General features: G+C 46.2%; 2 protein-coding genes across 3 annotated transcripts; one reads left to right on the plus strand and one right to left on the minus strand.

The window, feature by feature from the left end:
• The first annotated feature begins 338 nt into the window (after positions 1 to 338).
• Positions 339 to 10,192, plus strand: top1a (DNA topoisomerase Ia). The gene is made up of 21 exons (XM_080001256.1): positions 339 to 448; positions 951 to 975; positions 3,814 to 3,895; positions 4,138 to 4,252; positions 4,649 to 4,698; positions 4,819 to 4,905; positions 5,098 to 5,173; positions 5,393 to 5,484; positions 5,633 to 5,748; positions 5,855 to 5,976; positions 6,093 to 6,215; positions 6,303 to 6,490; positions 6,578 to 6,722; positions 6,932 to 7,075; positions 7,226 to 7,411; positions 7,506 to 7,574; positions 7,673 to 7,787; positions 7,925 to 8,052; positions 8,155 to 8,249; positions 8,332 to 8,481; positions 8,834 to 10,192. Exons 1-21 carry the CDS (start codon positions 416 to 418, stop codon positions 8,934 to 8,936), a joined length of 2,244 nt encoding a protein of 747 aa, XP_079857382.1. The 5' UTR covers positions 339 to 415; the 3' UTR covers positions 8,937 to 10,192.
• Positions 10,193 to 12,842: 2,650 nt separating this feature from the next.
• On the minus strand, positions 12,843 to 25,660 carry zhx3a (zinc fingers and homeoboxes 3a). Of its 2 annotated transcripts, none has more exons than XM_080000109.1 (3): positions 25,547 to 25,660; positions 14,187 to 17,110; positions 12,843 to 13,619 (listed from the first exon to the last, which is right to left on the minus strand). In XM_080000109.1, exons 2-3 carry the CDS (start codon positions 16,902 to 16,904, stop codon positions 13,467 to 13,469), a joined length of 2,871 nt encoding a protein of 956 aa, XP_079856235.1. In that variant the 5' UTR covers positions 16,905 to 17,110; positions 25,547 to 25,660; the 3' UTR covers positions 12,843 to 13,466. The 2 variants fall into 2 exon arrangements, with proteins under 2 accessions (XP_079856235.1, XP_079856236.1); XM_080000110.1 differs by having other exon boundaries at positions 13,459 to 13,619; positions 14,182 to 17,110.
• Positions 25,661 to 25,694: the final 34 nt, after the last annotated feature.

Here is a 25,694-nt window from a genome sequence, read left to right on the forward strand (position 1 = left end):
GGATATTGATCAAATTAAAGTCATGTGAGATGTGACGGATGAATAATGAATAATTAAATCATTTTGACATAATTCATATGGAATGTGACTAATTCCACGAAACAAACACTGTTGACGGGGGTGAACTGTTTTTTTTTTTGTGATTCGCTGCCCAAATAAATATTTTTCAAATAATTATGCTGAAATATTGCGTGTGGCGCATAGTCTTCAGCCTTGTTGTAAATAAATAATATTGATAAAATCCCAAAACGCTGTCGCGTTCAAACCGTATGCGCATGCGTACTGACGTAGAAGCCGGACTTGTTCCGCCGCACAACGATCCCTTTCTTCACTCTGCCCGCAGCCCTTCGCCGGCGCTTTAACTCCACACGTTTCACTTTGTTTTCTTTCGTTTGGGCCCGATAAAGCATAGGAGATGAGTGGGGATCCCTCACACAACCATGACCAGGTAATAGCAGCCGTGTACTGTAATGTCATAACAGGTTCACGCCACTTCAATGACGTGGTTTGCGTGCTATAATGCCATTTTCTCGGGTTGGCAGGTTAGCTCACCGTTAGCATAGCCGGCTCAATGTTAGCACAGGTTGCTAACCGTTAGCAGAGCGCGCTAACCCCCGTTAGCTCGGCATGTTTTGTACTACTCATATAGGATAATTAACATCGACCTGGCACCCGTCGTCTCCCTTTCACCATGTATCCACAGATATAACCACACTTAACCCAATGGAATGTTTTTGTAGCAGCACATGAACTTTAAACCGCGACTAAAGGTATTTAAATGAGCGTTACTTCTAGGTAACGGTTGTTACAGTCACGTTAGCGCCTAGCGTTAGCAAGCTAACCAGGCTAACTAGCATGCTAACTAGCCGGCTAGCACACCGCCTCTGCCATTCGCAAGTTCAAAGTTAGTCAACCGGCTTTCTAACATCCATCTGTTTCTACATTTTCAGATCGACGGCGACTATCGGGTCAACGGTAAGTTCATGACAATATGCCTAATCAAGCCAAAGGCCACTTCCCTTTCAAAACCACTGACGCGTCTCCACAGTTTCCATATCTGAACGTTAGTTCTTTGGCAGAGGACAGAAATGGCGTCCAGAGACTAAGTCCTCTGCCTCGCTCACAAGCGCCTATTGTTCAAAAAGCAGCTCTTGAAAAAGCATTTCGGACAGTTGTTATCGTCATCGGACCAACTATTTTCGTACATTCGGATGTGTATTACGAGTTAAGCTGATCGGATGGTGTCTTTGGTCGACTTTAATCGCCACATTTGCTCCGTGAAAGTGAGGGTTTGGGGTTTGAGGACTTAGTCTCTGCGCCATTTTCTTTTTGGGCTCCAGCGGCTGAGGGAGCTCAGTGCAGATGGAGACCGTGGAGCATGGTTTGAGGCGAAAAAGCTCAGAAAATCTTTATGTTTATCTGTTGTGTTCCTTTTAGCCACGGTTAGCTACCGTTTACCATTAAGTGCAGATATGTTTGGTCATCATATGTTGGCTACAGAGAGTTGAAAATCCTATTTTTTGTTGTGTTAACGGGTGGTAAACACCAGTATCTTACTTTAAATTGATTTGTATTTAACCTTTGTTTTAGTGTCATTGATATTCAGATTCTCTCTTTAACAGAGACTTTCTGCTGATAAAGCACAGGGACCGAATACACAGAGCACTAGACATAAAAGATCACTAGTGTAAAACACTATTTAAAATATGAGTAGAAATGTAGGATGTAAAACCTTTAACAAACCTTTGTCCTGCTTCGTTCCCATAAGTTTGAACAGGTGCCTTGAACATATTGTTCTCTTTGAAAGTAGTGACTATCTGTGTTCTCATATTTATGGTGTTATCCTGCAATTTAGGATCTAACTGTGTATCAAACATAAATCTGAATCAGGCTTTATTATCCTCACACGTACAAGGAATTTGACTGGGATTCTCTGACTCTGCGATGGTACTGAACATGCGGTAAAATGTAAAAACAAGTTAAAAAGTCAATAACAGTAAACTAACAGTATTTGGGTGAAGTGGTGAATGGTGGTGATAAATTAATTGTATGACGTTGTGGATGAATGAACGTACAGGGGTGACAGTTATTTGGGATGTTAAATGGGAAGGAGGTTGGTTGTCAGATGTTGCCCATACAGGATTACAGTATATCGTGGTTCATGGTGTAGCACACGCTGGCACAGTCGCTTTAAATGCTGCTCGTCGTAAGTTGTGCAGTATGTTGACGTATGGTTTTTTACGTTTCTTATCTGCCGCTCACACGCAGCGGTTTGTCTCCAAAGGTAGTCGGATCTGAGGTGCTTGAGCTTGGAGACGTCTGGAACGGCCTCAACTCGGAGGTCGAATGGCTGATGCCGAGCCGTGCTTTTTTTTTTTTTTTTTTTTTTGTTTTTTTTTTTTGGGGCCCGATTGTTGTATTCCAGGGCTTTTGCGGATCTTTCTGTCCTGTGTAGCAGCTGCTGATGCTGAACTCTGTTGTGCTACCTTTGGAATTGTCAGATTTTCTAAAATGTGAACCGCGTCCCCTCACAAACCCCATTAGACTGTAACACAAGCTGTTGATTCCATTGGAATGTACATGATCGGCTGCATTTCCATTTTTAGACTTCACAAAATAAATGAACATCTCAGCAGTATTCCTGTATTCCAAACAATTGGCGTTATAATTAAAATGAAGACAAACGTCCGCTATAAATGTCAACTTTTCTCTTTCATTTTTTTTTTTTTTTTTTTTTAACACAATCATGCTGGACTGAACACCACACGACTCGCTTTGTTTTAGCTTTTATATTCAACCCCATTTAAAGGTTTTGAATTCAAGTCATACCAGGTGTGAAAGGCGACAAATGGTATTTTTATGAGCTGGCTCCTGGGAACATTTAGGTCTGGTGTTTAATTTATGTTTTTGTCGCTACACTCATCGATATCTACCCATTTGTTCTATATCATAGCAACATCCGCCTGGTTCTGCCATGTGAGACACTGACACTGCTGTCACCACATCTCCCAACCATTAAAGCAAAGGTGGTTTTATTCTGAAGGTTGATCTTTAAGCGCCGTGAAAAATGTTAATATTTAGGCAGCTTAAATTCAAAGTGCTCCGCATCGCCAAATGGATTACTCCTCATTTCTATTAGTCAGACTTGGTGTTTATTTTTGTTTCAAATCGGCTCCTCAAGGACAACGCTCCTAATTTGAAACTCTACTGGAATGTGTCCTGTTCGGAGGCTCTGGAATGTTGATTTGAGTTTTACTGTTGTATTTGAAACGCTCACTTTGTCTTTTTATGTTTGGATGAATCAAAGCGAAGGCTGCCTTGCCTTGTTGGCTGCATGTTGCAACCTGTCTACCATTTCATATCACCATCTCAAACAATACCAGTTGAGTCTAGGGGGCGCTGTTCTACCACGGAACAGATGCTCCGTCTGTTTGACACAGATTGTGCTCTATGTGTGTTTGCAACTTTTTATATGATTTTATGCACCTTTTATCTTTGCTAAATAGGAGTGTGTTTAAAAAAAAATAAATTAAAAGTAGCATTTAACAGTCTTCTACATCTTGTCTGACTGGCTGTGCAGAACACTGTCTTCCTGAATTGCTGGTTCATCTGTTTCTAATTAAAATGTGCGTTATTTTCATCGAGGTGTGTGCTCCTTCAGATTCTTCTCTCTCTTTTTTTTTTTTTTTTTACTATTTCACAATTTGTAAGGAAACTGCCTAGTTTTGATTTGTAGTTCTGGTTTTATCCTGTAAGCAAATCATAGCAATGTTGAATTAGGTTGTTTTTTTTCCTTCTTTCTTTATTTTTTAGATTCCCACAAGCATAAGTACAAGGAAAAGGAACACAAACACAAAAAGGACAAGGAACGTGAAAAGTCTAAACATGCCAGCAGGTAAAACCTTTGTTGACGATTTTTTGTTGGTTGCGTGTTTTAATTTTTTTTTGGACCAGGTCGAGTACTTTCCCTTCCTGTAGCTGAACGTGTGTGATGATGTTGAACCCGTTGCCGCGTTCCCATCGCTGGCAACACACTGCCAGACTTGCCCCTGTCTTATGAATTTGAAGTATTTCCTGCCTCGTGTGATTTTGAGTGCCACATGACATTTGCGTATTGTCCTCCCCCTAAAACCTCAGTGACCATAGGGACTCCTCTGACAAAAAACACAAAGACAAGGAGCGAATGAAGCACAAAGATGGCAGCACAGACAAACACAAGGACAAGCACAAGGACAAGGAGAAGAGGAAGGAGGTGAACACCGCACTCACATTATTGTCCATTCCTATACATGTAGGGTTACGTTAGAAATATCACAAACTAAATGGCTGAACAATTTTGAGAAACATTGGAACAGCAAGTTCTATATAAAATACTGCAATGTGATATATAAAATCGTTTTACTGGAGATCTTGTTTAAATAAAATGTTAAGACATTAATCAAACCACACACTGTACAAGGTGGAATCCATGTTTCTATATATGCTCTGGCTGCTGCTTCAGGACCAAAGGAAAAATGTTTAATCAATTTCCAAAATAGGAACAATGATTGACAGTTTTGTTCTCCATGTTAAGAAAAATCCGCCCTTCGTCAGAGTTTAAGGTTTATTTTTGGTGTGACCTATTTTTTTGTTGTGTTTGATGTTTCAGAAGTCCCTTGACGGCAAGGTCAAAAAGGAAAAAGAGAACGGCTTCGCCAGGTACAACCACAGACACATTAATTCTGTGTGCTACATTAAGGATTCCAGAGCATGCTTTTTCGGCGACACTGATGCCTTAATTTCAGCGGTTTTGTTTTCTTTCTTTTTTTTTTTCTGCAGTCCTCCACATGTGAAATCTGAGCCCGAGGATGACTTTCACCACTCTCCCAAACACTCCCTGAAGCGGGAGCGAGACGACTATAATGAGTGAGTCGCTTCAGCCTCCATAGATTGTCTAGTGTTTGAGACGCTGGGAACGCGTACCTGAAATAGCCCGAGAGACCAAAGAAAACCTTCAAAACCCATAGCCTCTGGATGCAGCGGGTGGGGTAGTGGGTGGGGTCCTTAAAGGCATTTGACAGCTCCGGCCTTGGGTAACGCTGAACATTTGTGTTTCAGCTCTGAGTTCAAGCCGAAGAAAATTAAGACGGAAAACGACAAGAAGACCAATAAAAGGAAGCAGGACAACGGCGAGGTGAGCAAAGGTGCCGAGTAAACTGTAAAGTGCCGTCTGCGCTGAACTCAATATCTGATCTCCTGGCTGCTTCTGGGGGAGCTTGAGGATAAGGACGCCCAAGGCACTGGAACGACTCGATTTGTTATTTTTTTCCCCCCTCTCGTGTTGCTACTGAACATATTTACTGCCGGGAGCAGGCTGAAGGAAGACTCACATGGTTTCTCTTTCCTCTTTTAGGACACAAAGTCCAAAAAGACGAAAAACAAGAAAGGAGAAGTCGCAGATGGGAAAAAGAAAGCAAAGAAGGAGCCCGAGGAGAAATGGAAGTGGTGAGTCGGGTGCTTGTATTGTCTCTGGCGGTCGATCATAGCGACGCGCCGGCAGTCGAGCGGCGCTGAGCGCGTTGTGTCGGTTTGGGGTGAGAACCGGCCCCTTCTGCAGCCGTAACGACCCCGTCCCTCCTGTGTCCACTTCCAGGTGGGAGGAGGAGCGCCAAACAGACGGCTCCAAATGGAGATTTCTCGAGCACAAAGGCCCCGTGTTTGCGCCGCCTTATGAGCCCATTCCCGGCCACGTCAAGTTCTACTACGATGGTGAGATTTGATTCTCGATCTCGCTTTACATCTATAGCTGCTGATCCAGTCAGATGTGTCGGTGCTTTGTGACGTGTTTGCTAACCGCTGCTTTAAACATCACAAGGCAAACACATGAAGCTCAGTCCAGAGGCTGAAGAGGTGGCCACCTTCTTTGCCAAAATGCTGGACCATGAGTACACTACGAAGGACGTCTTTCGGAAAAACTTCTTCAAAGACTGGAAGAAGGTGAGAATTGTTGATTTGATTTTTTTACATATTGTAGGTTTTCTAGGCACTGTTACAAGATTATTATTATTATTATTGGCTGTTTTTAAGCACACCGTCGTCTGCTGGTCCAACAGGAAATGACTGCAGAGGAAAAGGGCAAGATTACAGACCTGAAGAAGTGTGACTTCAATGAGATGAATGAATACTTCAAGGCTCAGTCTGAAGCCAGAAAAGCAATGACAAAAGAAGAGAAACTGGTGAGCTGCGCCGCCGCCGCAAGTCGAGCTCCCGTCGAGGCCCAAGTGTTTTATTTATTTCCTATATATCTTCGCTGTCTCTTCTAGAAAATCAAAGAAGAGAACGAGCGCCTTCTGCAGGAATATGGCTTCTGCGTCATGGACAACCACAAAGAGCGCATCGCCAACTTCCGCATCGAGCCTCCGGGTCTGTTCCGCGGCCGAGGAGATCACCCCAAGATGGGCATGCTGAAGCGCCGCATCCGGCCACAGGACATCATCATCAACTGCAGCAAGTCAGTGCAGCGCCGTCCGTCAAAAAGGGCCCCGGCATCAGTGGGCGAGGAAGTTGTTTTAATATTTTTCCTTTTTATTAAACGCAGGGACTCCAAGCATCCTAAACCTCCACCTGGAACCAAGTGGAAGGAGCTCCGCCATGACAACAAAGTCACCTGGCTGGTGTCCTGGACAGAGAACATCCAGGGCTCCACCAAGTACATCATGCTGAACCCCAGCTCCAGGATCAAGGTAGCGGCACCATTCAATATCACAATGCCATACTATTGATAAAGCAATGACATAGAGATCTATTCATTCATTCATTTATTTATTTATTTATTACTGTTATTTGGGGAAATAATACAATTTTTGGAAAGTAAAAATGTATCTGTATTATCAACACCCGCAGGGAGGACTTTCATCTTCCTCTTTATTTAAGCCCTGTCTTGTTCCTACAGGGAGAGAAGGATTGGCAGAAGTACGAGACGGCCCGCAGGCTGAAGAAGTGCGTGGACCGCATCAGGAACCAGTACCACGAGGACTGGAAGTCCAAAGAGATGAGGATCCGGCAGAGGGCCGTGGCGCTCTACTTCATTGACAAGGTGAGGTCTGAGGGCATTGTGGTGGCGTAGCGGCCTCGTGTGTGTTCAGAAAGTGACCGTCCTGCACGAGGAGGTGTAGTAGGACCTTGAACGTGTTGGAGCGTCCATCTGACAGATTTGATTCCAACCTGTCATCCCCTTGTGCACCAGCTGGCTCTGAGAGCAGGAAACGAGAAGGAAGAAGGTGAGTCCGCCGACACGGTGGGCTGCTGCTCGCTCCGGGTGGAGCACATCAACCTCTACCCAGAGAAGGACGGCCAGGAGTACGTGGTCGAGTTTGACTTCCTGGGTAAAGACTCCATCCGCTACTACAACAAAGTCCCGGTGGAGAAGAGGGTGAGGACGCTGCTCACCAGTGAATCGTTGTTTTGAATCCCTCATCAAAGCCTTGGACTCTTTCTGAACGCTTCCTCGTCTCGTTTTTCTTCAGGTTTATAAGAACCTTCAGCTGTTTATGGAGAACAAGGAGCCAGACGACGACCTGTTTGACCGTCTCAATGTAAGCACCAGGCAGCCATATCCCCCCTTCTGATGAAAGCTCTGTCCAGTGTTGCGCATGCGTAGGAGCTGCATCTTGATTTTGTTTGTTCCACTCAGACCTCCATCCTGAACAAACACCTCCAAGAGCTCATGGACGGCCTGACGGCCAAAGTGTTCCGTACCTACAACGCCTCCATCACCCTGCAGCAGCAACTGAAGGAGCTCACTACTCGTAAGTGATGCACCTGGGAGGCGACTGGCTCTGCCTCGTCCATGCGGTTCACTACGAAACTAACGGTTCTGTGCGATCGCTGAGCTTTTTCTCTGAAGGTGTTTGCACACGGCTCAAACCTTCTGCTCCCTCCCCAGCGGATGAAAACATTCCAGCCAAGATCCTGTCCTACAACAGGGCCAACAGAGCTGTAGCCATCCTGTGTAACCATCAGAGGGCTCCACCCAAGACCTTCGAGAAGTCCATGCAGAACCTCCAGACTAAGGTGAGCGGCAGCTTCCTTCACCCAGGTTGTATCATCGGCCCAAAGGTGTGTGCCGCGTGTCGGTGACTTCCAAGCCTAAAAATACACCGTCCCTCGTCTCAGATCGACGCTAAGAAGGATCAACTTTCAGACGCCAGGAGAGAACTGAAGAGTGCCAAGGCCGACGCAAAAGTACGGAGAGACGAGAAGTCCAAGAAGTAAGTACCCCGTGGCAGCTGGTGCTCGGCTTTTTAGAAACTCGCCCGGTGCCATGTGCCAACGCTTTTCCCTTTGCCGCAGGACTGTGGAAACCAAGAAGAAGGCCATTGAGAGGATAGAGGAGCAGCTAATGAAGCTGGAGGTGCTGGCAACCGATCGTGAAGAAAACAAGCAGATCGCCCTGGGAACGTCCAAGCTCAACTACTTGGACCCTCGCATCTCTGTAGCCTGGTGAGTCCAGCTCCACATTACATGAAGGCCAATTCCATATGCAATTATTTTGATGAGGTAGCTTTGCCAAATCATCTTAAGTCAAAAACAACAGTAATACAAATGGTTATAGTCATGGTGTATAAAAAATGCCAAAATAGAAAATCCCAATACTTTTCTGTTTTTACCCCCAAGTCTCTGGCAATGTGATTATATCCGGACTCCAGAGTGACATTCTTTGTATAATTTCATTGACAGAGATAAACATGTAATTTCTTTTCATCCTAAGAGAAGTTTTTGTCTCCATAAAGAAGTCAAACGCTCCCACGTGACGTAGAACATCAAAGTTTTTGCTCTTTCTGCCTTGTTTCAGGTGTAAGAAATGGGACGTTCCCATTGAGAAGATCTACAACAAAACCCAGCGCGAAAAGTTTGCCTGGGCCATTGACATGGCAGAACCCGACTATGAGTTCTAAATCCAAATTTCCGTGGTTGTACCTATGCTACTCTCTACTTAATCGGAAAACTTTTTATTGTTTTTTTTTTTTTTTTTGTTTGTTTGTTTTTTTTTAGCTTAAGTGAATTATCTGGTGGCTGTAAATGGAATGGCAGGGATCTTGAGGCCACTGGGCCAACAGGAAGGGCTTGTGCTTAGCGTGCGGATCTGATCCGAGATCAGTAGACAGAACTGAACTTCTGGCCCTTGGGAACCCCGTCTGCCCCCCCCCCCTCCGGCTCCCTGCGGGGGAGTCCTGGAAACCACCTGGACCTAGAACTCCGGTCCTATAGCTACTGTATTCAGCAAAAACAAAATGCTTAATGTATCATTTTCTCTGTCCATTCTGTATTTTAGCCCTTCCATGTATTATTAATGAATTCTATATTTTGATAGAAAAGATCGTTAAATCAAATTAATTCCTTAATTACACCCACGCGCCTTTTTGAGGAAATGCAAACTGTAGTTGTATGTGCGTGCCTGTGCCGGAACGAGAAAAAGAAAACAAGACCATGAAAGCTGTATGTTTGGCTATTTTAAACTGGATTGTGTAGAATTGTGAAATGTAAACCATGATGTCTGGACAGGCAAGCGGGCGGAAATGACTTCAACCATGTCAATATATACTTAAACAAGCAGAATGTGAACGTTGTTTTCCAACCTCTATCAGGGACGTTTATTTTATTTTTTATTTTTATTGTAAATGTGAACCAATCCTAATTTTTTATTTTTCCCTTTATCTTTCCACCCCCTTGGTTGCCAGCATCTTCTGAATCGTTTTACGTAGCCCGGCTTGCATCCAATTTTTAATTTAATTATTTTAACTATTGTTCAAAGAGGAAACCAGTTCCCATTTTCTGTTACTTGAAGACGATGATATTTTAAGGTATTTTAAATAAGTCAATGGAAAATGTTTTCTTCCCGGAATGGTGTGTGTGTGTGTGTGTGTAAGGGGTTTCGATTTTTGCCAAAAAAAAATAAAAAATACCAATCTGTTACAGTTTGAGAACAGTTTTTTTTAAAAATTGTATAAAGATTGAGGATGAGATGCATAACAGGAGTGTTTTTAATGTGAATGATCTCTTTAATTTTACTCCATGTGTGTATGACAGGAAAGTAGCTGTGGAATCCGTGTCCTTTTCTTGTCTCAACCTTTTTGTCATAGCCTCTGATCATGGTTTGTTTTTGACTTTTATGCTCACTGTAGGTTTCAAAATAAAAAAACCCTACAACCCAGACACGAATTTGACTCAAGTGTGATGTTTTCCAATGTTTCAGCCTCTCACCGAGCCTCTCCATCGTATCTTGTTCAGTTTCTTCAATTGATCTGTGTTCAGAACCTTTCAAACATCACTCGTGTCCCCTAAATGTGAGACGCCTCAACGTGATTGTTTTGGGGCCGCGCCGTCGACGGAGAGAGCCCTGCAGAAAGCGCTGGAGGTGTTCATATTCTCCCATATGAAAAGCCATCTCTGTTATTCCGAATAAACCATTTCGGCCTTTGGACTCCGCTTCACAACATTACTGCGTAACACCGGCAGGGCCGTTGCTGCGTTGGTTGTAAATAAAGGCACTTTTTCTTCAGAACACTTTCCTTTTTATTGAGTAGAAATGCTCCGATGGCCGTTTGTCATACATTTCAACGTTAATAACATTACATCAACAGATAATATATTTATTTAACAATGGTAAACAACAGGGCGTGATTCCACGTAATGCCATGGTAGCCAATTTTTTTTTTTTTAATAATATAACAAAAAAAAACAACTTCCACCTTCAGTTCCGAGCACAACCGGTGACTTGTGTAGACGCGTTGTCACCAGCAGGCGGCGCTGTACGTTCGTTTATCTCGGACTTTCCAAACATTATTGCCGACATTGTGACGTTCAATTATCGTCAAAACAAACCACAACAAATAAAGTACTTTGAGCAGCTTCCTTGTGCAAGAGCGTGTTTACCTGTGTGTTCTGCAAGTGAAACAAGGAGACGTCGATGCTTGGTGAGTATTGGGTTTATTCTGTAAAGATTCAGAAGTGTAGAAAGGACGATACAACAGAGCTTCATGACGTCAGGACCAGTGACGTAACACCGTGGATCCGGATCCCGTTCGTCGCGGAAAACCCAAAAAAGAAAGATTAGTAACATTCGACACAAGTGCAAACGCTGCTGGTGGAGATCCGCCTCCAGTTTCACTTTGGATGGTGTAGCACCGATGTGAGCTTTAGCAGCTTGGTGGTTCATGTAGTGACGCCTCTGGCTCTCGCACTGTCTCACTCCGTCAGTGTCTCGGGGTCAAATTGACAATTTTTGTATTTTTTACAACATTTTGCCAGTAACAATATTTAATACAATTACAGCTTAAACATTGCCAAGTGTACAGAAAGCAGCACAATATTTTTTCCCACAGATATAGACCAACAGTGACTATTGTTGCACTGGCAACTTGTTTTGGGTTGTTTTGTTTTTTTTGTCATTTTTTAAATTATTATTCTGTTTTTTGGACAGCACAGCAGCTGGAAAGCAAGTGATGGACGAACAGGTCATATCAACACATGGACAGAGCTGAGTAAGGCAACTTTAGCGTGACAGGCTTGTGTCTGTGGTTTGCGGTGTAGTGTGGTGTAGTGACAGGGGGCGGACCGTGGGTCCGGGTCTCTCCAGGGGCAGTGTGGTGTAGTGACAGGGGGTCGAGCTGTGGGTCCAGTCTCTCCGGGGGCAGTGGGTCCGGTCTCTCCGGGGACAGTGTGGTGTTGTGACGGGGGGGGGGGGGCGAGCCGTGGGTCCAGTCTATCCGGGGGCAGTGGGTCCGGTCTCTCCGGGGACAGTGTGGTGTAGTGATGGGGGGCGGGCCATGGGTCCGGTCTCTCCGGGGACAGTGTGGTGTAGTGACGGGGGGCGGGCCATGGATCCGGTCTCTCCGGGGACAGTGTGGTGTAGTGACGGGGGGCGGGCCGTGGGTCCGGTCTCTCCGGGGACAGTGTGGTGTAGTGACGGGGGGCGGGCCATGGGTCCGGTCTCTCCGGGGACAGTGTGGTGTAGTGACGGGGGGCGGGCCGTGGGTCCGGTCTCTCCGGGGACAGTGTGGTGTAGTGACGGGGGGCGGGCCGTGGGTCCGGTCTCTCCGGGGACAGTGTGGTGTAGTGACGGGGGGCGGGCCATGGATCCGGTCTCTCCGGGGACAGTGTGGTGTAGTGACGGGGGGCGGGCCGTGGGTCCGGTCTCTCCGGGGACAGTGTGGTGTAGTGACGGGGGGCGGGCCATGGGTCCGGTCTCTCCGGGGACAGTGTGGTGTAGTGACGGGGGGCGGGCCGTGGGTCCGGTCTCTCCGGGGACAGTGTGGTGTAGTGACGGGGGGCGGGCCGTGAGTCCGGTCTCTCCGGGGACAGTGTGGTGTAGTGACGGGGGGCGGGCCGTGAGTCCGGTCTCTCCGGGGCGGTATGGTGTAGTGACGGGGGGGGGCTGTGGGTCCGGTCTCTCCGGGGCGGTATGGTGTAGTGACGGGGGGGGGGGGGGGCTGTGGGTCCGGTCTCTCCGGGGCGGTATGGTGTAGTGACGGGGGGGCAGGTGGTGTAGTGACAGGGGCGGGCCGTGGGTCCGGTCTCTCCGGGAGCAGTGTGGGCTCTAGCGGCGCTGTCTTCCTTATTAGTGCATTGGACGCCGACGTTTGTACAGATGGAAATGAAAGTGTTGTTTGGATTGCATCTGGACTTACAGTGACTATAGAATCGAGTATATAGAATCGTAAAAACAAAGTAACGGAAACGAGTAAAGTTCAAGGCAGTGCTGAAGTACTGGTTGCTAAAAAAGTAAAAAAAAAAACAACTAAAAAAAAAACCAAAACGAAATAAAATTCACAAAGCCAACAATAACATTTCCTAGACACATCTTTTTGCTTCGTTTGTCCAGTCAGTACAAACCCTCTTTAATAGTGCAGTTACAATCATATATACTGTATGTATGTATATGTATATATACATATGCACATATACACACACACACACACACAACACACACACATATGTGTGTATATGTATATATGTATAAAGATATGTATACATATATATATATACACACACATCTATATGTTCACACACATATATATATATATATACATATATATATACACACATATAGTTCTCCCATCGTTCTTCATTCAAGTCAGTTTCCCAGTGTTCGTTCTCTCTCTCTCTCTCTCTCTCTCTCTCTCTCTCTCTCTCTCTCTCTCTCTCTCTCTCTCTCTCTCTCTCTCTAAACCTGGGTGTGCACCCTCCCCACACAGCCACAAAGAAGCATGAAAAGGCTTTAAACATCACAGGACACAAAAAAAAAGGTGAGAAGTTTCGTTCTTTTTTGACGACGGCAGGAAGTGATGGGCGGGCGCTTGGGGGGGGGGGGGGGGCAAAAGGAAGGGAGGGGGGAGGGGTTGGGGTACAGGGGATGGTTGGGGGGGGGGGGGGTATTCACAGTTACAGTCAGAATCCGAAAGGTCCAGCTACAATCACATCTGCTGTCATAATGAACACTCGAGCGCGGGCCGGCCACAAGACATTCTCCAATTCCCTCTCTCTCTGTTTTTTTCTTTTTTTGTTTTTTTTTCCTCTCCGGTGTCGGTTTGGGGTGGCCGCTCTATCACACCTCCAGAAGCTCCATTCTCAGCTGATCCCTAACAACACACACACACACACACACACACACACACACGCACACACACACATTAGCACAAATTGCTTAAGTTACAGAGAAGAGAAGATAAAGGGTGTGGTTGGGGCGGGTGCATTGTAAAAAGGGATGGCTCGGTATTAGAAACTAGCCCCTTGCTTGGAACTCAATCTTAACAGAGACAATTGTCATGATTTATTCACATATATTAGCATGCTCTCGATCTATAATTCAACGGCCCAGACTCTGCTGATCTAATAATAGCTCCTTAAACACAGACGTTTGATTGCCTGAATAAGCTGCTCAGCATGAGCATGAATGCACCCTTCCCCTGCCTCCTTTCTACTGTACATCACACAGCAGCAACTACAAACAACACCCTGACAAACTTTCCTCACTTCACCTGGTTTGCACTTTCTTTCTTTTTTTTTTTTTTTTACTACCTCAAACCGACTCAATGTCTTAATAACTAACAAAGTAGAGCAGCAAAATATTCTCGGCTGATGTGATATTGGGTGTCACACACCTATTTCAGTAGACAGTAGGAGACGGGCATCGTGACGTACCTGACCTGGCTGGCATCAGTCTGTTGTTCAATAAAGGACTGGTTGGCCACTGGCTGCTGGTGGTGGTCCTCCACTCTCTCTGACCATGGGTCCTGCAGGACTGCTGGTTGCATCGACCTCGCTCGCTCTCCGGCGGCGTCCGATTCCATCGAGCCCAGCAGCGGAGAGTATGTATCCTGCCACACCCCCCGCTGGCTTGATTTCGCTCCTACGTCTCCCTCAAGGTGCTTGTTCGTGTCTCGCTGCACGGGCTTCCTGTGAGCCGCCAGGGGGTCGTTGGACATCTCGGCGGCAGCTTCCCTGCGAGTGTTGGCTTCCCCTGGATCTGCTGGGAGGCGCTGGTAGCTCTCCAGCCACTTCAGCTGGCTGTTCTTGTGGATGTAGCGGCTGTCGCTGAACCAGCGCACCACCTCAGGCTTGGGAAGGCCCGTCATGGCGCTTAACTCCTCATAGTGCTGGCTGCTAGGCCAGCGGGTGCTGGAGAACACATGCCGGAGGATGTGCAGCTGGTGCGGGGTCTTCTTGCCCCAGGGAGGCGAAAACGATGGCTGAGGTGTCGTTGCGTCTCCCGTCTCAAGGTTCGGTTCCAGAGATGCCATCTCAGAACCCGGCTTCGGCTCCGCCTCGTTCATTTTAAGCCTCTTCAAGTTGATCTTGATGGGGTCTACTTTCAGTTCAGGACAGAGCCTGTCGCCCTCTAAGGGATCCTCTTTAATGAGCTGCTGTAATATTGACATGCCTTTCATGGGGAAGTCCTTGGTGCTTTTACTGTCATCAATAACAGATACGCTGCTGCTGCTTTTGGTAATGACAGTGGTGCTGGTGCTTTCGTTTGGGGAGTTGCTGGCATGATTGAGGTTAGGGACACTGTCGTTACCTGTAGTGCTGTGGCAGTCACTGCTAATACTGCTGTTTTTGGTCTGATTGATATAGCTGTTGCAGTTGCTGTTGTCATCAGCCTTTGTGACTTGGGGCTGCTCATTTTGAGTGATGCTGTTGACGTTATGATTGTTGCAGGTCATGTCAGATTTGCTGGTGCTATTCATGATCACTGTACTCTTGGTACTGTTGCTACCTTCCAAACCAATGAATGTACTGTTACAGTTGACATTTTGCTTGTTGTTGTTGTCAGAAATGCTGTGCCCATCATTATTGCTAATGTTAGCTGAGCAGGTGACCATGCTGTTGGTTGGGCTTTTACTGTTCACATACTTCCTTGTGCCAGTTTCGCCGATGTTACCACTACTGGAATAACTGCTGATGCTGCTGCTGCTACTGCAACTGCTGCTGCTACTGCTGCTTCGACTGCTGCTGGTGCTACTGATGCAACTGCTGCCTCCAGCCATATCCAGGACCAGAACATTGCTCTTGTCTGACTCAGGCAGAGTGGGCAGGGTGTTCTTGGTCAGCACCTGGGTAGTTCTGACGACAGATGGAAACTTTGGAGCAAGAGCCAGAGTCGAATACGAGACCCTTGTGACCTTGGGGTTGGTTGACATGTTAGCTTGGGTGGTAATCACCCCTGAAGTCCTGCCCTTCAAACTGCCAAAGGGGATGCTGGCCATCTGGTAGTGCGGTCCGGCCGGGCCTGATAGCGCAGGCGGGGCGGCCATAGTGCGGTGGGTTACAACATGACCTGCGGGGCGTTGCACGGAGAACTGCTTTTGTGGGGCTCCACCCTGAAAAACGGTGTTGAACATCTTCCTCCTGGCATCTTCAATCTCCTCGGGAGACCAGCTTATGCCCTGCTTGAGCCTCTGGGCAGTAAACCACAGTTTGATTTGCTCCTCTGGGAACTCAGAAACCACTGTGAGATAGCAGAGTTCAGCTTTGGTCGGGTAGGGAAACTTGCCAAAAGAGGTCTTGAGGAAGCTGCTGGTGTCCATGGCGGCATCATAGGTGGGGATGCTGCTGAGTGGGATCATCACCTTTGGAAGGTCTTTATTGGAATCAGAGGAAGGAGAGGAGTAAAGGGAGGGAGTTTGCTGGTGAAAGACTTGGTTGGACACTGTTGTAATCACATGATTGACAGTTGTCCTTGGCATAGCTGGGGCACCAGAAACACTGAGAGCCCCATTTTGGAGTTCAGGCACATTTGTCAGCATATTTAGGTCTACTTCCTTTCCAGTGTCTATTTTTCGTACCTCCACGGTGTGGGAAACCACTATCTTTTTATGCTCCCCCTTGGCTTTCATCATCTTTGCAATGGGTGTTTTGGTGAGGGAGATGCCAGATTCTCTGTAGTCATCTCCACTGTCAGTGAATAGACATTGCTCCACAGTGGTCAGCCCATCCCTGCGGTTGACATGGAGGGAGGCAGTGATGGAGCCCTCCATAATACCGGGGTGAGCTTTAGCATTGTGTAGAGCCAGAGATTCAAACCGGATGACTGAAACCCTACAGTGGAGGCAGTAGAAGGTGGGCTGCACCCTGAAGTCTAGGTGGCAGTTGTGCATGTGATCCAGAAAATAGTTTAGGTCCCTGGACTCAAATCGGCAGGCGGGGCAGCTGTACGTGCCCCCCTTTTGCCCTCCGTTGATGCCTTGAGATTTGGAAGGGCTGTGAGACAAATGGCCAGACTCCTCTCCAGAGATGCTGAGTATGCTATCTTCTGGGATTGTCGGGAGGAGGTCCGGTAGACAGCCCAGTATGATCTCCTCACGCATGTGTTTGGATTTGGATGGTATCATGCAGGGCACAGTGGATTTCCTCTTGCTAGCCATTGTGCGGCTTTAGGCAGGTGGCCAAGTGACTGATTGGTTGTCCGGTCTGATGAGAACAGAGGGCGGGTGGATAGTGGAGAGGGCAAAGTAAGGTTTATTGTCATGGACCAGCCACTATGACATCACAGTGTTGCTTCATGTTTGCCATTTGTCTCTTTAGGACTGGTGTTCCATGGGCAATTTTGTCTCAACAGCTCGCTGGGAATCTGTGACAAAGAGAGCACAAATAGGTCTGAGATTAACAAGAAAAAATAGCGTATATATCTGATTGACAAGACACTATTACCCTCCCACCATTTGACTGACCTCTTCCAATTTGGAAATGACTGCATAAAAAAAGGTCACTTCATCATAGTTTTGTTTTCTGATCTTTGTGGTTTGCTGGATTCTTCCCATTGGGACAAATATTTTAAGTTGGTATGAGAGTCTAAAACAAAATATGTTTATTTTTTTAATTAACTTTCAGATGTTTCTCACACATTCCTGGTGGTGTTTCATTTTTTTCAATTTAACGTAAATTATGTCCAAAAGAACTATGCTCGGCATAAGGCTTTTACAAAATACTTAACTGCACAACACACATTCGCAGCCCATCTCACACACTTCCTATTTCAAGGTAGCCATTAGTTTTCTATGTTAAAATGTGAATTCTTATTTTACCCTTGGATTTTCCTTCTATGCTAATCCTGAACAATATTGATGGAGAAATGGACTTATTCCAATTAAAGTGAATCAGGTTCTTGATATTTCTATACATTTGGCAAAACAAACTATCGACATTCCACTGAATATAAATTAATTAATTTAAGCGTGAAGACAACATTTTTAACACTGGAATATTTTGAGGGAAACTTAAAATAAAGATTAATTAAATGTCACACAATACCTACAGTACCGCAATTTTTGCAATTTTAAATCTAGTGGATGCCACTCTGTTGACTTGGTGCCAGTGGCAGCCACTTTGCCAGCTGTGTCAGATTGAGGTGAGCAATCAAAATGTGCAAATATATTCATGACTTAGTCTGCTTAAATGTTCATCCCCAGATATTTGAATGAACATTTGGATTTTATTCAGGTTTTGGGATATTTTAGATTCTTTTATGAGAATACAATAACTTATAGGAATGTTTTGACATTTGAGTCGAATGTAAAAATGACAAGCAGGGCAAGACAATGAGAATACAAGTGCCATTTGATTAGTTAACATAAATGTTTCATTGACTCCTGAAATTCACTGGGCCAAACTGACATGGATCTAATTTGGTTAATATTGTAAAGCAAACATATGATTTTTAGAACACTTGGCCAAGTGTTAGGCTAGTTACGTATGACTTTAGGTCAAGTGCATAAAAATACACATTCATCCTCCCTATTACTGTGAGTGAGCACTTAGTGGGAAATTTTGATCATGTGCTTCACATTAAGGCCAGACATTATGCTGCCAAGTGTGGCTTCCAGCCAGTTTTTACATTTGACAGAGTCTATATTGTACCATCCATTAATATGCTCGTGCAAAAACCCCACTGGTGCAATTGTGTGACTTGTGCCTCAGCCAACAGTTCTGATAAGGTTCGATAATGTAAAGACTTCCACACCAATGGATCTGTACTTCTCATCCTTTGTTCATTCAAACACAAACACAAAGAACAAGCAGATTTCTAAGCGATGTGTTCTCACATTTTTTCCGCTTTGTGAAATATCTCTTGTTGATGTTTAGTGTCTGTGGTATGGCTATTCCTCTCTCCTTTCTTCCCTTCACTCATAAAAGGCTCCTGAGGGTGGAAGTCATTTTGTATCTAGCAGTGTTTTATGGGTTTTGTCAAGGCAAAGGTTACCTCGGCCTGGCCTGTTTTTTTTCAGTCATATGGCCGGAAAAGATTATGCAGAAGGACGTATGTATGGTAAAATAAAATCTAAATATATGCAAGTCATAGCTCTGCTTTCCTCTGTCCTCCTGCTGAACCCTCACCACCGGCACGCACGCACACACAGCCTGCCGTTCTACCTTTCCCCTCCTCCTTTTAGAGACCGGAGAAGTGTTGATGTGTGACACACAACTGAAAACTGTTCTCATTCTATCATCGTCTATCCATATCACTCCAGCGGTGGCCCTCTCTCCAGCGAGCCTGTGATCTGAGGAAGAGCATATCATCAATAAACATAGCCCGCCGTGCCGCCCGGCGGCTTGTTTATGTCCGGATTCTAGTGCTTCTTAGCCTCTTGTGTCGGATTTTGTGGACAGCTGAGATTTCAAATCCTTTGCCATACAGCATCGGCACGGCTCAAAAAAGCACTCTGAAGAAACTGCTTTCTAAACCTGCTTTCCACATATATGTTCGCATTGGCCGACTGGCTAGTAAATTAAAGACGAGCCTGTTCCGGCACTGGATAAAACCCCCTAAATGACTACCCAATGGTACATACTGATCCCCAGATGGACCGTGACATCTTCTGCCAACTGCACTCTTTTTTTCACTCTTTTATTCCTAATGACGGCTACCTTCTGACAAAAAAACCCCAGAAACAAAACAAACAACAACAACAGCAACTACAACAAAAAAAAAAAACTAGGTCACCAGCATCTTATGCAGTAATCCCGGTTCAGTGCATCCAGACGCAGCCATTCGCTGTATGTTTGGCCGCCGGAGAGGTCATGATACTCTCTGACAGCACACTCGATTAACCCCCGGTGAGGACGCCTGGGTTCACAGAGTTTGTTCCACTGAACTAAAAAGGATTTGGAAGACTGTTCTCACGCAAGAGAGGGATCTGATCATGCACATCCAAAACATCTGTGTTATAGACCCTTGGTATGCTATACAAATTTAGCCTTCCATTGTCGTTAAAAAAAGGAAAAACCCAACATGTTTCTGTTGTTGCGATTATTGCCGCTGTGGCTGTTTTCCAATGGATGTTTCTGTTTTCCCCCTCAGGATGATAGCGCAATTTTTGTCCGCCATTGTTTTGAAGTAGCCTGTGATGGAAAATGATGGTGCGGAGATGGCGATTCGGTCAAGGCAATTTGCTGCATCTGGTGTAGAGGCCTGGAGCAGCCCCAGAGGGGGATGTTCTGCTCTGTTACAAGACAGACACCGGGCCCGGTGCTAACCCAAGGCTCGCCAAAACAATCCACTTCCTGCATGAGAAACCTCAAGTCAAGCCAGAAGTTGAGAAAGGTTACATAAAAAATCAGGTCACCTATCAAAAGAACGGGCAGCTTTATCTGGCAAGCGAGACGTGCGATCAGCCACAAGACAAGGGATTTCCAGACAGAGATCCACTGAATGGCGCTTTCTGAAAAGCCCATCCTCGTGTTTCAGTGCGCCGGGTAGACGGGGTTCAGACCGATCACTGTCCCCAGTGTGTCGTATGTCTCCGCACCGGCACTGGCACCAGCTCTATGGCACTGTGGAAAGAAAAGCCTTTTTTTTTTCCCCCCACCCGGGCTGACCTGGGGAGTCGTATCTGAACTGAGAGAAAGCGATAGAGCGCTCCATTTTCTGAATACCCAACAAGGAGGACCTGGTGCGTCTTAACTCCAAACCACATTCAGAAAATGAAACGATCTCACATCACTGTCACGGTTGGAAAATTGAAAACACTATGCAGTTACATAGGATCGTGTACATTCATACATTCAGTCTAATTTCTGTGGGCTTCTCCGCGATTTACATGAGGCCCCCCTTTCATATCCATTTCCCTAACAATATCATATTTACATCTCATTAATAATTGATCATTTGCTCCACAGTATAAAGTTACAAACAGTCAGGTCTGCCACTCTTCTTTCAACAGATCAAACTTAAAAACATAATGAAGGGGGTTGCTTCTTCCCCTTGTTGCTCCCAAATTGCGGCAGCAATTACAGTATTATTTAAAACAAATAACGACAGAAACACACTCAACCGAGAGCGCGCCGCTACCCAAATGGAAGGGAGGAGGGGCCCGGGGATGGATGGCTCCACATTAAAATTTAATTCAAACCAGTCCCCTGATTCAGACACTCCTAGATTGTTCGGTCACCTACAGCTGACATTAGCAAACAGAGATTGGAGTCGTTTGTTGTGTCGCCCCTCACCGGAATGAGAGTGTGAAGGCTGGGAGGAGGGAGAGAGAGAGAGAGAGAGAGAGAGAGAGAGAGAGAGAGAGAGAGAGAGAGAGAGAGAGAGAGAGAGAGAGAGAGAGAGAGAGAGAGAGAGAGAGAGAGAAGGACAAAGGAAGACGAAACTCAGACAGTTGGGAGTGAAGTCGGGATGACTGATGATAATGACAGTCGGCTCCCTTTCAATATTCCACCTCCTCCAACACATCATAAGAACACGTACATAACACACACACACACACACACACACGCGCGCGCGCAGGCTTCATGCCTTCCCTGAATAATATTTAGCACCTGCACCATTTTCAAAGTCTTTGTAATAAAGAACGAGGATGCAGACCCTGATTTTGCAATCAGAAACCAGGCAAAAAAGAGACATCCAGTACGACACATATATTATCTGCACTGCACCTCAATGAAAAGACTACATTATAAACATTACAATATCTGTTTTCTATATTATTATTCTTGACAATAGGGTTGGGGGAATAATTTGATATTATCATCCGGTGGTATCGTAATGAAATCGGTGATATTGTCTTTTTGTTAGACACAATTTTGTCCTATAAATTAATGATGACAATAAGATATGACTGATGCGGCGGTCTGAAACTTTACAGGGGGTATTATATTAGAAAAGCTACTGGTCTCGTATAATAACTAAAATTACCATATTTTTCAATGTGATGAAATTCTCATTGTGATGCATTATTACAAACCTGCTTTCAGAATCCACCGCAAAAGAACCATAACAAAAATCACCTGGCGTCCGGGTGGACAAGGGACGAGAGGGGAACTCATGACAAGATACATTTGAACGATCACAAAATCTGTTAAGGGAGAACATTGTCTGCCAAGCGTCCATTAAATTGATTAACATCATGTGCGTGGATCAGCTGGACACCCAAATATAAGCCAGAGACAGATAGCAATTACTGCCTCGCACTGGAAAGCGGATTTGGAACAATGGCCGCATCGTTTAGAAAAGAAATGTGATCCAGCCTGGGCGCTCGGCTGGCCGACTGACCAGCCGTCATTTTCTTTTTGCATGTCTGCGCGCCTCCCGCGTCCCATCCCACCGCCTGTGTGTGTGGAGTAAGGTGTGTTTGTGTGTGGACACGACTCGACTAGGTGGGGGGCACGGGGGAGGGGGAGGGCACACATTTTTTCGTGTGGGCTCTGTTGGCCAGTGGCAGGATCCATGTGCCAGGGAACAGTCATGTCCATGCTAAGACAGCACGTCAGTCAAGAAGCATCCTCGCTAACCAGCCTTTCATTGATGACCGAACTTCAGCGAAGAACACGACATCTTATGCACGCACGTTTGTGTGTGTGGGTGTGTGTGTGTGTGTGTGTGTTTCTCTTACTGTCTTAATGTCTGCTGAGACGCAGGTGTTGTCAGGCGGCTCCTCCTCAGCGCCCCCGCCCACCCTCTTTACCTCCGTGACTGCAGCCCTGTCCGCTGGGAGACCAGTCAGTGGTGCCACTCATGTGTTAACATTGCCATGGCAACCCCCTTCTTCCCCCCTTGCCCACAACACTACACAGAAGAGTCACTCGCCCACACCCACCAACCTCAAGACACAGAATTCCTAAGGCTGCATCCGGTGCTGGACAAAACTTAATCCACATGCCCCTGGCAGACGTCTTTAAACAGTCTAAAAAGTCTATTCGCGGTTTAGTCTGTCTTCAGATAACTCGGGTGATGTCAGCGACAGAGACGGTTCTTTCTGCTCGGTTCCTTCGCTCCCGCATTGCTGTCGTGCTTAGAGCTGCTCTCCAGTAAAATACGAAAAACCCAAACGCCGGATACACCGTAAAAAAACGCCCTCTTTGTCCGTGTTTCGGTCCGGTTGAACAAGCACAGAGGGCCGAGATGAACACTACCTGCTACACACTGCCTCTTGGAGCGTCTCTGATAGATTTAGCTGTTTTCGGTTAATCTCAAAGCTCACTCTTCAAATCCCACATTGTAGCCCAGATGAATGACAGACAAATAAACCATGGTGTGCTGAGGGAGGGGGGCAAGTCATGCATCCCTTTTTCACCACTTTTGATGAATAACTTCTTCAGTACTGTAGCCAAGACTACAGACATCGATTTGGAAAATTAAAAAGAAACGGAAGAAAGATGGCGGCGCACTACATATTGTAGTGTCCATCTATAAAATGGCTGACACCACAGCCTTGTGCAACTGCCAGAGCCTGGCAAATGCCATCTCCTTCTGACCAAAACCATTCCTGCATGGGATAGAAAAAAGTGGCAGGGGCTGCTTCCCCATGAGCCCCTTACCCCCACCCGCACACCCACCTCCCACCCCAGCCCTGAGTGCACAGAAGTTTCTTTTGGTTGGAACTGTGCAAACATGCCGTCTCAGTAAGTCTTTTAAGCGCCTTGGGCTTCGAAGCTGCATTGGTCCAAAGACAAAAGCAATACGAAAAGACGAACGCCCTGAATGAAAGTAAACCTGCGTACAATACCGTCCTTTTGTAGAAGGAAAAATACGAGTCTGCGCTGCACTTTGGGTAGGATTCCTCGAGAAGACTAGAAAGCATGCCCATAGCGTTGCTGCTTGTTTTGTACGAAAATAGCTGGAAAATAGATCTGGTTGGCATTAGATAGTTCATTTTCCTCTCTGAACTGGAGGAATGTTATACACTTGATGTCAGCTAAAAAGGCAAATCACGACCATATGACCTTGCTCAGTATTCTCTCACATGGGATCCATAGTAAGTGTTGGTTCTGCGGCACTTATAACTATCTAGCCGCTCCGTGCGGTGATCAGAAAGCGAAACACTCAAAAGTACAGTATTTCGAGGCCCAGATGGAGCGGGACTGGATGGGGGTACTTTTTTGTCCGAGGAGGCGAGCGGGCCTTCCCGATCCATTACCTTGTATCTGTGTATACAAACCGTCTGTGTTATGGCCATAACGAAAACTGTGAGCTGTCCCTAATTGCAGGGAGTGAGGGATGAAAGGCAATATGCCTGGCCTCATTAGAGCAGTTCCTACAAGGGGGGCCGGGGGGTGTGTGCAGAGGGGGGCCGAATGTTCCCAGGGATCCACAAAGGCAATTGACATTCTCCCAGTGCAGCCCTCCTTTTTGGAGTGCAACACTCCACATGCACCAACTCGCTTGACCCAAAGTGGGAGCCCAGCTCAATTGAAGCTCAGCAAACCAGAGACCCCCGTCCACCCGCTTTGTTGTGTCTGCGATTGCACCGCACCTGCCGATGCAACAATCTGAGCGCAGGGACACGCACCGGAGTGTGTGTCTGAGAGCGTGTGTGTGTGTGTGTGTGTCTGAGAGCGTGTGTGTGTGTGTGTGTGTTTCCCAAACACCCACGCTCGCGCCGACGGCCTGTTAATCATCCACCCTTTTCCCAAAAACAACGCTGAGCGCGTGACAGTTCAAGTACATGAAAAAAGTCATATGTTTTACATGCAATCAATGTGAACCTCGGCGTGTATGAAGTATAGAAATTAACAAATTACAGTGCTGCCGCTGTTGCTAGGGCAATGTGGCTTTCTGTCCAATGTTATGGACACAGGACCCACACATGATAGGCAACATTAGTCAGCAAAGAGGTCCCTCCCCTCGGGGAGAAGGAGACACATGGCAATCACAGTTTGCTCAACATTACTGTAGCTACACACATGTAAAAATACAACCCAGCCGGGGCCTAATATTCGATATATATATTACCAACCTGACGTTATTTCCACCGGCCCCTTAAGACGATACCAAACTATGAGTGCACTGACACAAATGGCCAGTCGCGAAGATACTGTACCTCCCAGTGTTTGTATCTGGTGAGAGGCAGCAGCACATGTTTGGTAAAAGAACGAGGAGGAAATGAAAGAAAGAGATAAAGGCCTACCCCTCCTTATTTTTGGCTCTAGTCGGGGAATTGTCAAAGTTAATAATCGATAGATTCAATTTGACACTTCTTATCGAGACACGAATGTGTAAATACTTACTACCGTGAGTGGTGGTGTTGTTGTTGTTGTTGTTTTTTTGGTGAATAATAAACAAAACAAAAACTGCCCCCCCCCCCAAAAAAATAAAACAAGGCAAAAACTCTTTCAGAAGTGAAAGCGGCCGCTCCGAGTTGGAGGAAACGTTTGGCGCGTTGTGCAATAGAATAAGCAGAGACGTCACATCGTATAGCGTGCGAGAAGGATCCGCTCGTCCCGTTTAACCCGTTCGCCGCACGGTGGCTGTGGGCAAACACCGCCTCGGAGCCCCCGCGGAGCCTCCTCGCACACCAGCTATAGCGCCTAATGAACACCACCCGCCCAAAAGATAAATAAATAAATAAATCCCAACTCCTCCACCACCCCCTCCTACAGCTACACCACCACCACCACCACCCCTCCACCTTACTGTCGCCATTTTATACATCGGCGACTTCATATAAACTGCCTCGACTACGGCGCGAGACAACGTTGGGAACGAAACGCGCGAGACATAAGGATCGGGGAGCGCGCGCGGTATCGATCACGATTCCGGTTTTGGGTCGCGGTGCTTCATCCTTACCTTCAGGAGTCGGTCGGGGAGGGGAACCGGAATCCGACATTAATATATAGAAATGGGTAATCTTTTTTTTTTTTTTTTTTTTTTTTTTTTTTTTCCTTTCTTTTCTTTTCCTTTAGATTTAGCTCCGTCGGTTCCGCTGTGGGAAGCG

The sequence above is a fragment of the Zeus faber genome (genome assembly GCF_960531495.2).
Source record: "Zeus faber genome assembly, chromosome: 5".
Classification (NCBI taxonomy): domain Eukaryota; kingdom Metazoa; phylum Chordata; class Actinopteri; order Zeiformes; family Zeidae; genus Zeus; species Zeus faber.